The sequence below is a fragment of the Ctenopharyngodon idella genome, chromosome 1, assembly GCF_019924925.1.
Source record: "Ctenopharyngodon idella isolate HZGC_01 chromosome 1, HZGC01, whole genome shotgun sequence".
Lineage (NCBI taxonomy): Eukaryota > Metazoa > Chordata > Actinopteri > Cypriniformes > Xenocyprididae > Ctenopharyngodon > Ctenopharyngodon idella.
The window spans coordinates 11,193,333-11,210,395 of NC_067220.1; the positions used below are offsets into that span (position 1 = coordinate 11,193,333).

Below are 17,063 nucleotides of genomic sequence, written 5' to 3' on the forward strand. Positions count from 1 at the left end.
GTGAGTGATTAATGACAGAAATTTCATTTTTGTGTAAACTAACCCTTTAATAAAAACTGTAATAGTATCTCACAGACTATATATTAAAGCAGTAAAAGATCATGCTAAATGAATTGTGCATTACAAGAAACAAGTACATGATATTGTCCATCTAGTTTAATTGTTCACTTGTTCATTATAAAAACACATTAAACATATGGTGGATATAAGAGGTCCTGACTGTGACACTGACACAAAACAGAATAAAAAGCAAAAAGTTCAAAGAATGTTGTAACGGTGAAAGTAAACCATCTGTATTACTCTATTTACCTCTCCTTTTTCCTTTCTCTTTTTTCCTTTCACAGCACACATGAGCCAAAATGTCTGAATAGGGATATATGTTAGGACAAAAACTTCTCTGTGGTGATATCATGTTTGTGCTAACCTGACTTGAGCAAATTTACTCTAACATATGAACATTATAAACTTTCATTGTGTAAAGATGCTTTAAACCGTTTCACAGTAAAAACACCTAAAGGAAGTAAAATACGGAAATGAGTGATAAATCAACAGTAAAGCGTTCCTGCCCGCACACTCCCACTATTGCGTGTCGTATGACTCACAGCCGCAAAACTGCTTGATCTTTAGGGCTTGTGAATAATAAAACGCCGTACAGAACAGAGACAATTGTGTTCTAGAAACTCCTGCTCGATGTCAACAAACCGGTTTGAACGGGCAGCACGTGCTCACACAAACAGAGCTCTAGTTTCTCATGTGTAGGGATTGTTTTTGGAACAAAGATCCAAATGCAACATGCAAACACAAGCACATCTGCTGTTAGCTGTTCTGTTATTATTGCAGAAATCTCATCTGGGTCTCGCTGTGAACCTGCTGATTTTGGCTGGTGTGTGGAACATCTCAGGAACAGGATTTGCATGATTTTTCTCAGCTGTGCAGGAGCATCTGATAGTGTTTTATGACCATCGCAAGGCTGATAACAGCAGTCAGCATGAGCCAAGTTTGGTAAAATAACTGTAATATGGCATGAGATGAATAGATTTAAATTTGAAATAATACTGTGATGCCTTGTCACTTTAAGGTTTTCACTGTAATGCTTCCTTTTGATTTGTTTTATATGGGAGCCACAGAATTAAGAATAAAAAAAATGTAATTGTGACTTTTTATCTCACAATTGTGAGATATAACCTCACAATTGCAAGAAAAAAGTCATAATTGTGAGTTAAAAAGTAACAATTACCATTGTTAATTTTTATTCCATGGCGGAATCAAGCTTCCATAGTTTTAGCGTCAATAAATGCATGAAACGTGAATGAGATGTATATACAGTAGAAGAAAAGGTGAAAATTTAACTTATAGTTTTGAAGGTCAGAGAAACCATATATGTCTTTAATAATGTATTTTTATAAGGATCTTTCTTAGATGAAGAAAAAAAAAAAAAACAACATCCCATGACTATCATGATAGCACTATCCGGTAAAAATCACTGCTGTTTTCCAATAAAAAAAATATCTAAATCATTAAAGAAGTCCTTGATTATGATTTCTTTTTTAGTTAGTGTATAATGTTGCTGTTTGAGCATAAACAACATCTACAAAGTTATGACGCCTAAAGTTCAATGAAAAGGGAAATATTTTCTTTTAAAGAATTCTCTGTTTAAGGACTACAACAAAACCCCCAAAACGCCACAAACCCTGCCCCGGGGAACATGCAACAAAGGGGGGTAAGGCCATGTTGGGCTGCTTTAGAGAAGAGGAAGAGTTGTTGTAGTAGAGTGTTGTTACCATGCCGTCATTTTACACCAGACTGCTTCACAAACGAGGGTCAATTCAACGCTGGATTTGCACAAAAGATTAACATGATGACACATGCTAGTCGATGAGTTGAATCAACTCCACAGCAACTACATAAATTTATCCACTAACCATTCAGAAAAGTTGTAACTTCATCCTGAGTCTCTCCATCAGTGTCCGACGCCGGTTTGAACAATGTAAGGTTGAACACCGTTACTGACAATCCTCATTTTGGCTGCGCAAGATTGTTGTTGAGGAACCGAAGCACAAGCTGTTAAATCTTCGCCCTCTTTTGGAAAACGGGCCGGGAGCAGCAGCTCATTTGCATTTAAAGGGACACACACAAAAACTGTGTGTTTTTGCTAACACCCAAATAGGGGCAAATTTGACAAGCTATAATGAATGATCTGTGGGGTATTTTGAGCTTAAACTTCACAGATACATTCTGACACCAGAGACTTATATTACATCTTGTGAAAAGGGGCATAATAGGTCCACTTTAAAATGAGATCAATTTAATTGAGAAGCAAAACTGCACAATATACGAAGAATCTATCTTGAATTGTTTATTTTCTTATGTTTTCAACATTAACGAGATTTAGTTTATGCTTAAAACTCTTCACTTTAAAGTGGTTAAACTGAATTAGTTTTTTACACTTGCAGTGTAAATTAATTCATAATTAGCACTAATCTATGTTGTTTTATGTTTATTTGTGTGTGTACTCGCCTGTAGTGGGAGATGTGCCGCTAACACTGACATCACACACCATCTTAGCAGTTTCCCAGGGGTAAACACTCGTCGTGTCTGAATTGATGGACACATCAAACGTGGGACCTATAAAACAGGACAAAAATAGCATCATTCCAGTCTTATAAGATAGATATAATAAAGTACACTGCATATTGAGCATACTGCATATTTATATATACACTTATATACACACTTATATATACACTTGATGTGCCACATAATGAATCACAGGGCATGATTCAGTGATTCACACATTTGCAAAAGGCACATTCTCCTGTGATCGATCATTATATAGTTGACTCACTCGTTCGTTCTTCATTATCACTTTGTGTTTCTTATAGATCAAAATCTCACTTTTAGCTGGTTGATTCATTAGTGATACATTCATCCTCCTGTCAGAGTTGCTGAAGACTAGAAACTATAAGATGAGGCCCCGCCCACATGCAGTGATGTCATTAAAGTTTTTAGCTGGGTTGAAACAGGGATGCCTGGCTTCAGCATAGTAGTCTTGGTATACAGTACATATCTGAATTAATATTTTATAATAATCTATTCACTGATCTAATCTTATTATTTTTAGGTTTACAAAAATTGTAACATCTGAACATAAATGGTAAAATTTGACATAATAATAATATTAATGGTAACACTTTACAATAAGGTTTCATTTGTTAACATTAGTTAACATAAACTACCAATGATCAACACTTCTACAGCATTCATTGATCTTAGTTAATGTTAATTTCAATGTTTAATAATGTATTTTATTTACTAACATATACAAAGATGAATAATATTTTTTCCATTTTGATTCTCAAATCCAAAGTGCTACAACAAAATAAACATAAATTATTAACAAACAATTAAAATTCAATGATATTGCAAACATATTGCAAAACATTCCTAATAAAAAATTATCTAAAAAATTAGTTTTAAGTCATTTTTAAAGCAGTTCATTATAGTGTAAATGTAATTTCGGTAACACTTCACAATAAGGTCTCATTTGGTAATCAATTAGTTAATGCAATGTTTATGTGTGAAGTATTGTGTGTATTGGGTTTCAACATTTATAGGATTTATAACTTGCCTTGCCTATGTGTATTTCATTATGACCTTTCAATTTGTCCTGTTTGGAGTAAAAGTATTCGTATTTATACATGTATTTTGATGTGTAACAAGAAGAAATAAAGTGTTACAAAAGGACATGTTTTCATGAGATTCATCTCAAATTCTCTACCTTTGTGTGCAAAAGCGATCTGAACCTTATTGGACACTCCTTTGGCCATCTCGACCCAGTCTTCCCCGACCGGCTTCGTCCAGGCTTTCATTTCACATGAGTAGAACCCGCGATCGGTCACTTGCACCGCTTGGATACGAAATTGAAACTCCCTCTTCCCGGTCTTCACCAGCATCAGGCCATCCCGTCGGCCCGGCTCACCCCAGTCCTCCAGCTGAAGAACCATATCAGGATCCAGCGAGGCGAGTTTGCGGCTGGGAGACCCGACGGCCTCCTCGGACAGGATGAGGATGGAAAAGGCGGTTCCCGGTGGGAGGTTTTGGATATTGGCCTGGCAGCTCATCTCAAATGTGGAGCCAGTAGCCTTAGCTTCACGGAGACGACGGGCTACGACACCAAGAACAGGACCTGCGTGAGCCAAATGAGAACAACACATAGATCTCATTAATATCTCAACTGTTTCTCCAAGGCAGGAATGAGATTAAATGGAGATTTTAATGTCCTTGTTACCATCCAAATGCATACTTATGCTACCTCATGATACGATTTGCTTCACTTTTTTCCTTTTTGTAATAAAATTTGATATAATAATAATCACAATCACTAATACTAATACTACTACTACTACTACTACTACTACTAATAATAATATTTATTAATGATTTGATTTTATATTACATTTTTATTAAAATAAATAATAAATATTATTTAAACATGTATTATTATTTTTATTATATAAATAATAAGCACAATAATCACATCACATCACATTATAATTATTATTATTATTATTAATGTGATTATTTATAATATAATAAATAATAAAGATGTAAATTATTATTATTAGTATTATTTAAATTATATATTATTATTAAATAATAATCACATCTTTAATAACAATAATAATATATTAATACAAAAATAACAACAAATATAATAATTTATTATTATAATATCAATGTGATTATTATTATTTACATATGTATTATTATATTATTATATAAATATGTAAATAATTATCATTTACATATTTATCATTATTTATATTATTATATAAATAATAATAATAATAAATATTTAAATAATAATTAATTATTATTATTTACATATTTTTTTATATAATAATATAAATAATGATAAATATGTAAATAATAATAATAAATTATTTAAATATTTATTATTGTTGTTATTATTATTATTATTATTTTATTTATTTATTTTTTTGTAAAAGCACTTTTCTCCAACCCAAAGTGCTACAAGCTTTTATTCAGAACTCATTTGGCTCTGTGTTTATTTCTCCTATAGCATTTAAGGAGAAACATCTGAGACAAAGCTGAAACTTGAAACTGAGAGCTGAGAACGACATCTGAACAAGATGCAGAGATTTAGTCATGATGCAACACATTTGCTTTTTATGCAGCTAAAGCGAAACATGTCTTCTCAGTAAAAGAAAGTTATTGTTCTTGTATTACATAAGACAATGTATCTTTGAATATGAAAAAGTGTCCCAATATAAGAGCGACATTATTAGATAATGGCAAAATTATGCCAAATGTTCTTAGAGGTCATTATAGCTGCAATTGCAGCTGTATAACTTTGAGCAGCAACAATTTTGAACATAACCATACAGCATGTCAGAATAAACTGCACCCTGTGGAGAATTGCATCAGTCCAGCAGCTCACAAAACACATCAGAATATAATATAAATGACATCATTTGTACTTCCCCATGAAACAGAGAATTCTCCATTACAGAGGACACAGAGACGCTGCTGGTTGAAGTCAACCAGTGCAAATGCCCCCATGCATATATGTATTCCGTTCAGGTAATTATAGAAATGATGCAGGAAATCAATGAGCTGAGATGTCATATGTCAGACCAGAATAGAAGTGTGAACATTTGAGCTGTAACATTTACAGTTGTCTGAGCCAAACTAGACACCTTATATGTTTGATATTTTATATACTGAGGCAGATCTAACTAAACATCTTTTTTGTGTGAACTGTGAACTAACACTTTAAGATTAAATAACCATGCAAATGCATACTTACATCTTGATACAATGTGCTTCACTTTTGTCTTTTAATCTTTGGGGTATTTTTTAATTAAAAAAAGTATTTTAATAATAATAATAATAATAATAATAATAATAATATTATATATTATTATATTAAATTTCTCATATTATGATTATTATATAATATAATAATAAAAACAATAATAAAAGCACTTAAGTACTACAACAAACATTATGAACAATAAAACAATTTTAATTGTTTTAATTTTTCAAAATTTTATTTTACATAACCATTTAAAAGTATGCACACTTACGCTTGTTAGCAAAGCTGACTTTAAGCGCTGGGGTCAGATACTCTGCAACCTTTTTCCAGTTCCCATGATGAGTCGGGATCCACGCCATTACGGCACATGCATATTCTCCAGCGTCTGCGTCAGTCGTGTGAAGGAGGCGGAGCTTGAATGTGGAAGGTTCCGTTCGGGTCGCTGTAATAAGCCCTGCCTGTATGCGGCTCTTGTACATCTTGCCTGGCACAAGGGTTCCGTTCTCATCTAATGACGCGATAGTCTGAGTAGATACTGGAACGTTACCGGGCAGAGCGTCTCTGTACAGCCACGACACTCCCAACCGTCCGCTATGAAGGTTGGACACGTTCGTAACTTTGCATTCCAACTCCGTCGGTTCACCGAAGAACTTTGCATTCACAGATGAATTTAGAACAACGGTGTATTCTGGAACTGAGATACAAAGAGACAATAGTCAAAATAAAACTAAAGTGTTTCCTATTTAAGAATAAACACACATTAAACAATGATATATAGTAGATTTGCACATTTTTAAAGCATGCCGTGCATGACAGGATGTTGTTTTAGCACATTGCTTGTCAGGGTGTTGCATTGCAGGTGCTAAGGTGTTTTAAGTGATGTTATCTTTCTATATGGTGTTAGGATGAGTGTTATGGGTGGTTTTCTCAATAGTTCAAGCCAAAAGTGATTCTTGCCTTAAAACAATATGGACAAAACACTCATCAGTCCAGAAGTTGACTTAACCCCTCCTGTTCGAACCGCCCGCTTTAAGCGGGACTTGAACCCGGGTCTGCCGGCATGGGAGTCGAGTGCTCTAACAAGGAGGCTAAAGATCAAAGTCTATAGTGGTTACACATGCAACTGAGCAATTACTTGAGATGAAGATTAAGCCCATTTTTGACTGGCAAAACATCTTAAAACAAAGTTTGAGGAGGAAAAAAAACTAACAAACAAAACAAGACACACACAAACAGCAACAAAACACCTTTTCCCCATCATTGACAGAATTTTCCGGCAATCCATGTTTTCACTATTACACTGTAGGGGGGCGCTATTACGCATCTTCTGAAAGAGTAAAGAATCTCAGGCTCAAAACACAGGCAAAGAAGCAGAAACAAACTATAGAAGCATTGCTTACGCACATGTGATCTAACGCGATCATCAAACATTAGACAGCATATAAAATCAAAACTGCCTAACATTACCGAATGAAATGTTGAACCCATGAAGAGGATGAACTCGATCTACTTCCATCGTCATTTTGAATCTCACCTGGACAAAGTCTTTGACAAAAATGCGATTCTCAGCTTTTTGTTAAAAATTTTTTTATCAAATGTACCCACATTCAAGTATTCAAAATTGCAAAATTGAACACAAAAGAACATATTTTGAAGAATTTGGGTAACCAAACATTTTCTGGTCCTTATCGACTTTCATAGTGTTTTTCCCCCATACTGTTGAAGTCAATGGGGACCAGTAGCGGCCTTTGCTATGTTTCACCCATTTCCACTTGAAATGGGCCTCGCAACAGAAGGGGTCTTCGTCCGCTTGTGCTCGAAAAAGAGCCCGCTCGAAAATTAATGGGGATTTGGGGCAAAAATGTCCCCCAAAATCAAGATATATGGGTCAAAAATGTCCCTGTATGAGTTCTTGTTTTTAATATTTATAACAAGATACAGAGCGCTGTTTTCCTGAATATCAGCACGATTGCAAATGCGATAGCCTATTGATTTTATACAACAGTTCAATAAACAAGAAGTTAATGTTATGCGACTGCAAGAAAGACTGTCCGCACTTTTCCAGATGTCAATTGAACACAACATTATGAGATCGCTGGATAAGGATAAACTTGCCAGAGCTTTTGCAGCACGCCGTTATCGGAAAACCAAGTTCTAAACGTCAAAATCTGAGTAAGTGTAAAACATTTCCTCTTGATGCAGAAAATTTGTGTTCATATTGTATTTAATCTAATCTTTGTTCTCTAATTTTCTCCAACTGTTTGTTTGGGCCTTAGAATTGCAAAAGCCTCCTCTGGCGGGGACCATTTACCCATATTCTTCAAAATAACTTATTTCATGTTTAACAGAAGAAAGAAATTCAAGTCAAGTCACTTGAGGGTGAGTAAATGATAACAGATTTTCATTTTTGGGTGAACTATTCCTTTAATGTAAATTTAAAAAAAAACAAAAAAAAACAAAGTGACTCAATGTTTGTTGAAGAAAAGTATGCTGGATTATTGATTAAATGTTGATGAAAACTGATTCTTCAGTAGCGAAATGAAACTCTAATTGACTTCGACATGTGAGACAGTACAAATGTTCCTCACACACCTCCAAACATCCACTCACGTGCACAATCACACACTCATTAAAGCTGCACGCTGACCCTGTTTCTAGGCTCTCAGCACACCAGTGTCAAGTGTTTGTGGGCAGCAAGCCCGGTTATTGAAGGACTCCCTGCGACGCTTCCTATACAGCTGGGACCTTCATGCTCGGGTGAGCAGTACTAGAGACACACAAAGACATACAGTGGGCCACAGACAGCGCTATTCTCCCACACGTACAACCTCGACATAATCACACAACGTAAATAGCTTGGAAAAACACATGAGAGAGGGACGGGAACACAGACAAATGAAGACTCTCATTCGCATACACAACTGACTGAGCCCCACATGTGGTGGTGGGTTTTGCGTTAAGCTTTTGGACGTCACGCCGACTGAATCACTGGGACCATCTGTGCGGTATGGCTCTCATCCGCATCACTTCCTGTTCATTAAGCCCCTCCCACTTATAGCATAATAATATTCTTCACATGCATCAAGGAATTATTTACTTTGGGAAACATCATATTTGCTCTGGTAGACTACTGCACAAAAACAGTACTAAAATGGGTTTTAATAGGAGATCTGAATAGGAGAAACAGCTGCGATATTAAAGTCAGTAATAGGTAACAATAGCCTATTTAACCTGCTTGTGGAAGTAAAAACCAGCATTTCCCATCTAAAACTAGTCATGGACATTTTAGATGGTTCAACCAAGTACTGTCATTGTTAACTAAAATTAAAACTATTAAAAATAGTTTTTCGGAAATTGAAACAAAACAAAACAAAACAAAACAAAACAAAACAAAACAAAACAAAACAAAACAAAATAAAATAAAATAAAATAAAATAAAATAAAATAAAATAAAATAAAATAAAATAAAATAAAATAAAATAAAATAAAATAAAATAAAATAAAATAGGCATTGGTGACCATTTTCCAGTTAACTAATTACTTTTTAAAGTTAGTTACTTAGATTGTTACTTTTGCAGAAGACCTTTATTATGCTGAGCACAGTCTGGTTATGAACTTTTAGGGATCAAGTGAGGAGAAGCAGGCAGCGAAAGAGATGGTTAGCAAGCAAGAGAGAGTTCTAGTTAAAGAAAGATAAATAAAGACAGGATGAGAGCAGGTCTACAATGTGTTTCTTTACCCGGACAAACAGAGCAGACAAGATGAATGTCTGAGAGAAGCTCTATAGCCGGTCGCTATGGACGGGAACCAAGTGTCCTGGGAACGAAATGAGGCTCTCAAAGTGGCTGTCAATCACCTTCATTAAGAGTCTCTCCACTCCAGACATTCAATCTGCATTATCAGACTTTATCTCACGCTAGCTCTCTCTCACTGCGTTCTCTTGCCTTTCAGCATGCTTTTGTCTCTGTCTTCCTCTTTCTATTTCGTTCTCTCATACTTTCTTCCAGTTTGCTGCACACCTGTCCAAAGAATGAGCTGCAGTGCTTGTTGGAGCACCATGTTAGTCCTCGTTTGTTTGGTGTAATTGTTAGCTAAACACAGAGAGACTGATGCTAACGTGTGAAAGGTGAGTTTAGATTGCAGGTCAACTGATCCGGGTCTTTTGACATCAGCACTAAACTGGAGATTAATAACCAATGGAAAACAACACTAAGATGTTGAATGACACCCGATAATCTATCATTTATTGGGAATAGAATAGAATAGAATAGAGAATCATTATATATATATATATATATACACACACACACACACACACACATGATTAGAACACAACTGACTAAAGAAAATTTGAATAATTTTATAAGAAAACAAATTAATCAGAATACATTAAATCAATGTTTCAAAAAGAGAATCATTAAATCAATAAATAAAAATATTTTAAAAAGTAATAATAATAATAATAATAATAATAATAATAATAATAATAATAATTTTATGAACCAGAATAAAATATAACTGATTAAAGAAACACTAATATTACAATTTTAATAATTTATTAATTTAATATTATTAAAAACAAAATAATTATTCAAATTGAATAATTAAAATATAAATTGAATAATCAAAATATCTTTTATAATTACATAATCAATATAATTTTAGAAATCAGAACAAAATACAGAATTAAAAAAATAACAGACTAAATCAAAAGATTCAATAATAATAATAATAATAATAATAATAATAATAAAATAGTTTTATTAATCAGAATAGAATAGAACAGAACAGAAAAGAAAAGGAGAGAAACTGACTAACTAAAGAAATACTTAATAAATGAGAATATAACATTGCAAATCAAAACAGAATAGAGATCTATCTATCTATCTATATAAAAAGTTAAAAAACACACACACTTAACACATATAGAATTAACATGGTTCTTGCTGGGCTCACCGGGTCTTAAAATCATTAACGCTAATGAGTTTAAGCAGCACAAGTCATCCATCAGTGCATGACAACATGAAAAAATGGCTTCTGCAATCTTGACAGAGAATTCAGCTGTTTCCACAACAATTCACCCCGAGTCCTTTGGTAAGATCTCTGAGCATATGGCATGGGTTCAGGCAGTACAGTGTGTCAGCGTGATGTTAGTGCACTTGACTGCTTTGATTGAGCACTGCGCATACAACGTCCACAAACACGCTGTTCTTCAAAACTTGATTATAATGCCGCATACTACAAAGTGTGCTACACCACTTATTGCACTTATCACAAACCACGATAACAGACGGCACCACCTTCAACACGACTTCACTATCAAGACACCACAGGCGCTGACTTTGATCTCACAATACAAAAATAGGCCACAAATAATCATGCTACACACACACACACACAGCGGCGTGTTTCTCCAAGGAGACAAAATAAAGATATGTGGATCACCGTGTATTAAAGTGCTCAATGATACGACTAAATTATAAGAGCAAACACAACAAGACAAATATACAAGAGCGCTAAATGAGTCATTTGGCACACATCTCTAAACAATGTTGGCAGGAGTGAAACAAACGTCAAAAGCTGTGGAATGGATATTTCACACTAGGAATTGCCTTCATTGTGTATTCTGTCAAGGTGTCAATTGTCTTAATTAGACAAATCATCTTTATTAGTGGCGTTTGCAAAGTCAAGCATCACTATTTATTGATCATGTTGCTAAACTCAAAAATAAAGGTTCTTTATTGGCATTGATGGTTCCATGAAGAACCTTCAACATCCATGAAACCTTTTCATTCTACAAAAGATTCTTTTTAGTGCAAAAGGTTCTTTAGATTTTTAAAATGTTCTTCAATCTGAGTGAAAAAAAAAAAAAAATGGTGTTGGCTGAAAGGTTCTTTGCCATAGAAGAACCGTTTTTGGTTCTCCAATGGCATCGCTGTGAAACCCCCCTTTTGGAACCTTCGTTTTTAGGTTGTTTAGGCACAATATGTAATTTTTTTTATTGAATTAAACTGTCCAAAACCCACTAGAACACTGTTATATTTTTTTTTTGACTTGTGTACGTACAATTTTAACCAGGACACGGACCATGTCCGTGTGTTGCCTATCAATGACATCATACCCGCGTTACCATCGATTTCCGGTTTTATTTTGTAGAAACCATGGAAACACCAAAGACCCTTTAATATATTATATGTTTTATTAGACAAGGGCACAACTGTTTGGATACATTTATAGACAGAAAACTAATCATAGTTATACAGCTTAACACGTTTAGTCGTATTGTTTGAATCTCGTTTTCTTGATTAAATTAATATGATATTCTAATACAAATCTAGCTTACTGCAGTGTGCAACAAGTGTCTCACAGCAGCCGCTGAGCAAATGCACAGAGTAACATCATTTTCAACACACTCAAATGTATCTAATATGATAAAACAGTGCTGCGTTACCTCGTACGCTTGACCAGAAGAAGCGGAAGCAGCGACTGCGGCATAATAAAAGTTCTGCTGCTCTCGAGGCGTGTCGCGCTCGTCTCTCATTAGCAATTGCTCCAGCGGCCTCATTCGGCCCTGCTCTGCTTCATACTACAGTAACGTTAATATTCTTATCCATGAACATGATTTCCAGTTGGATTCATCTTTCATGATTCCACGCTCAATCTCTGCGACATCAAGCTACGCTTTTGTTTTGAATAGGCGACCTCTAGCGGTGAAAAGTTACATATTGTGCCTTTAAGAATGTAAGCTAACTAACAGTGGGATATTCTGATTAACACAAAAACATTATAAAAATTATTTTTCTAAGTTGAGAAATAAAATGATTATCAGAGCACATTTTAAAAGAAAATTATTATTATTTTTTTTTTTTACTTAAAAATGTCACGTTTGATTCAATGTTTGACTTGCTGTTTCTTTGCAATTTTTTGTAAAAATTTGCTAGCAATTTCTGAGTGAAAATTTTTTCAAAGAAAATCCTACACAGACACTGGTCAAATCGTCAAATTTAAGACCATTTAAGAACCTTTCATTAATACCTTTTGACTGTGATGAAGTATATTTATAGTCAATACTTTCAATAACTCATTGTGAGGCCATCACAATCGTTCTGCAATTACCTTCTCTGCTAATGATACACTACTGTTCAAATGATTTTATTTTAAATAAATTACACTTTGCATAAATTGACTAAAAGTAATAGTAAAGACATTTATAATTTTACAAAAAAAAAAAAAAAAAAAAAAAAAAAAAAATCAAATAAATGCTGTTCTTTCGAACTTCCTATTCATCAAAAAATCCTGAAAAAAAAAAATGTATCACAGTTTCCAAAACAATATGAAGCAGCACAACAGTTTTCAACACTGATAATAATCAGAAATGTTTCTTGAGCATCAAATCAGCATATTAGAATGATTTCTGAAGGATCATGTGACACTGAAGACTGGAGTAATGATGCTGGAAATTCAGCTGTGATCACAGGAATAAATTATGTTCTAAAAAAATATTAACATAGAAAAACAGCTATTTTAAATTGTAATAATATTTCACAATATTACTGTTTTGTCTGTGTTTTTAAGCAAATAAATGCTGCTTTGGTGAGCAGAAGAGATTATTTCAAAGGTTGTAAATAAATACAATATCAAGAAAATACATATTTCAGTTTTTACTTCCAATTTACTAGTGTAAATCCTACACCAATTTTTTTTCAGTGTGTATATGTGATGCTGCTTTAGAGTTTGAGCATAAAGATGCATCTCAGAAGGCAATCATGCTGCCTACCCTTTAACCAAAGCGTCCAAAGCAAAGGAAGTGAGAATACAAAGGAAAGAAAATAATACTTTTCATCATCCCACACAAAAACACGTTCTCAAGTTCAAACATTAGTGGTTCTACAGGTCAGGTGTTTCAGCATGAGACCTGTTTCTTGGAACCGCATATGAGGAACAAGAGCCAAATCTTCAAAGCTGTTCTACAGAAATGAGTGTGAGTGTAAAAGTTACTCTTTTAACGAGCACCATTATGCATTTTTACATCTTCATCTTTCTTTAGTGTGTAATGTTGCTGTATGAGCATGAAAAAGGTCCCTCCAAAAGACAGTTATTCTCTATATCAGTGCGCAGTTTCTAAACTCCCTGAAACGCCTTCATTCTTGAGTTTTTCTAGGAACGAACACGTCACAATATTCCTCATTTAAATAATTCCCGCCCAAGGCATATGCAAAATAAAGGGACGGGGCCTGGTTGAGTTAGTAAGTAGTGTGTTGAAACTCGCAGTTATGGTAAGGGGCGGGACATTTTCACACACACTCAATACGCTTGACCAATCACAACACACTGATCCAGCTGACCAATCAGAGCACACTGAGCTTTTCAGAAGGGGCTTCATAGAGACAGGAACTAAACAGAGTGTTACTGACAGACTGGGAAGAGAGGAGCTGTAACAATGACAAATAACTGAAAAATGATGTGTTTTTTGAACATTCAAGCATGAAAACCTATACTAGTAGAGCCCAAAAACTAAATCAAGACTTTGTAAAAGGGCATACAATGGCCTCTTGGAAACATAATGAAATTATCTTTAACTTTCTTTCAGGAGTGGTGCTTGCATACTAGAAAACGAATAATAAAATTTAATTCACGTAGGTTGAAAAGCTTGCGTAAGTATAGTAGTGTGTGAGTGGGTGTGGATTTACCACACAGATTAAATGTCTTCATTGGCTAAAGTTTTACAAATAAACCATCTAACCTTTTATGCAGTCAGCCAAAGTCAAGAGTCCTGTGATCTGGAGGCAGTTTCTCTATAGATTCAACTTGTGAAAACCTGCTGTTGTGCTCTAGTGAGTATATAGATCGTCTAGTTTCCATATGTGTACCGACAAAGATGTTTATCGTCACATCTGGCCTTGACAACATCTACCAAGGCCACTTGAGGAAGTCACAGGCAATACTTGATTCTTTTCATGGCACTGAAAGTTGTTGGTGTGCAGTGCTGGTTTCCTATATTAAACACTGCAACTCACTATGCCATACCAATATCATGCTTTTTTTCTCTAGGAAAACACTTGAATAGTAAGGAAATAAACAGCATTTAATTTGTGCGCATCTTCATCCTGTGATTCAAAATGACTGGAAACAGTTTAGTGCTTGAGTTTGACAGAAAAGAGAGTGAAACTATATTGATAAACATCAAACAACAAGCAGTTAGTATTATTCATATACTTTTATAGTATTTATTAATATGTTGAATTAGCTTTTATTTTAAAAAAAAAATATATATTTTTATATTTTCAGGTTTCATTTGAATTTTAGTTTACATTTTAGTCATTTTGTTATGTGCTTCTGTCACTTTTATTAGTTTTTTTTTTATATTTTGATACAGCTTGTATTGTTTTTATTTCAGCTTTTTGTTTTAGTATTTATAGTACTCAATTTATTTCAGTTAGTGCCAAGACAACATTTCAAATTTTTTAAAGTGTTTCATTTAATATTTATAATTTATTTTTATATTATTTAAATTAACAAGAAAGATTTTAAATAGTTTTAATTTTAGTTTTAGTTACCAATAACAACTCTGATGTATATCAGTACTGATCATATCAAACTTGGCACCATGCATCTGCTTTTGGCGGGAAGATTTTCAGCGAATAATAACTTAAATGTCTGTATTTTCCTCACGGAAAACACGGCGCATGAAGATGCATCAGGACAAGTTTAGATGACTTTTATGATGTTTTCTGTCAATTTTTTTGTCAAATCCTGCGCGTTTCGAAATCAGTGAGTAAACAACACCAGAGCTTTCCTTTTAAGGTAAACTATTCCTTCTCTTTCTCTGTAGCTCCTAACAGAATAAACAGGTTGAAGCTCTTCCCTGTTAAATCACGCTGACAACGAGATCCCAAACACTGACTTTTAACATGAGCAACTGGCTTTTAGCCTGTAGATCTAGACAGCAGTTCTCCATCAGAACGACCACCCACAGTCCTTTGATGCATTACTTGGTGACAACGCAAATCTTTGTAACCACTTCCTGCAGAGTCAAACAAGACACTAACACACACATCTCATGACTGAAGCTTACTTATTAACACAACAGCACTAAACTACCACAAACTAACTGCCTCAATATTAACGTTAATAGTATAACATATAACGTTACTTTCACTTCTAGACAACTGAAACTGATGGACAGGTAAAGAACTAACCAGTCTAGTTGTGACGGTACAATAGCATGCTAAGTCTAGCTGAGATTTTATGCCTGTATGGTTATTAGGGCTGGCCGATATTCTGAATATTCACACACATTTGTGATCATTTGGCAACATAAAAGAGTATTTTTGTATGATTTCATAATGACTTCTCAGATACATAAACTTCAAAAGCAAAAATGAATCATTTCAAACTGCTCATTTAAGTGAATCATTTTAAAACATAAAACATGTTCACAGAAGTCACTTTTCAGATATTAAGATATTTAAAGTAAAAAGTAAGTAAAATATTGTTTTCAAATACACTGGTAAGATTTTTTTTAACTGATATGCGCACCAAGGCTGCATTTATTTGATTAAAATACAGTAAAAACTGTAATATTGTAAATTATTATTCCACTTTAAAATAGCTGTTTTGTATGGCAGTATGTTTTAAAATTGTAATTTATTCCTGTGATCAAAGCTGAATTTTCAGCATCATTACTCCGGTCTTCAGTGTCACATGATCCTTCAGAAATCATTCTAATATGCTGATTTGCTGCTCAAGAAACATTTCTTATTATTATTAATGTTGAAAACAGTTGTGCTCCTTCATATTGTTGTGGAAACTGTGATACATTTTTATTTTCAGGATTCTTTGATGAACAGAAAGTTCAAAAGCATTTATGTGAAATAGAAATCTTTTGTAACACTATAAATGTCTTTACTGTCACTTCCGATCATCAGAGAAAAAGTGTGGAAAATATATCTTGCCAACAACAACTGAATGGTTCACTGAATTTATTTATAATAAAAAAAGTAGTTTCATAGAGAATAAAAAAAAAAAAAATAGATATATGCATATCATCAAAAAGCTGAAAACAATATTTTAGCTATATCATCCAGCCCTAATTGTCTCATCTATGATCTGCGAATCATCTTTTAATAGACAACCCAAGGCCATCGCCTGAAATACTGAGCTGCCATATGGAAAGATATTTTCTAGTGCGCCAATATAAACGATATATCATGCTTTTAATGTC

The 17,063-nt window shown here is 34.0% G+C and overlaps 1 protein-coding gene across 1 annotated transcript in view; it reads right to left on the reverse strand.

The window, feature by feature from the left end:
• Nucleotides 1–17,063, reverse strand: part of ptgfrnb (prostaglandin F2 receptor inhibitor b) — a 42,657-nt gene that overhangs the window by 14,028 nt on the left and 11,566 nt on the right. Inside the window, exons 5-7 of the mRNA XM_051888011.1 lie at nt 6,111–6,533; nt 3,779–4,186; nt 2,518–2,625 (exon numbers count right to left, since the gene is read on the reverse strand). Coding sequence (XP_051743971.1) covers nt 2,518–2,625; nt 3,779–4,186; nt 6,111–6,533 — 939 coding nt within the window. The remainder of the gene's footprint in view (nt 1–2,517; nt 2,626–3,778; nt 4,187–6,110; nt 6,534–17,063) is intronic.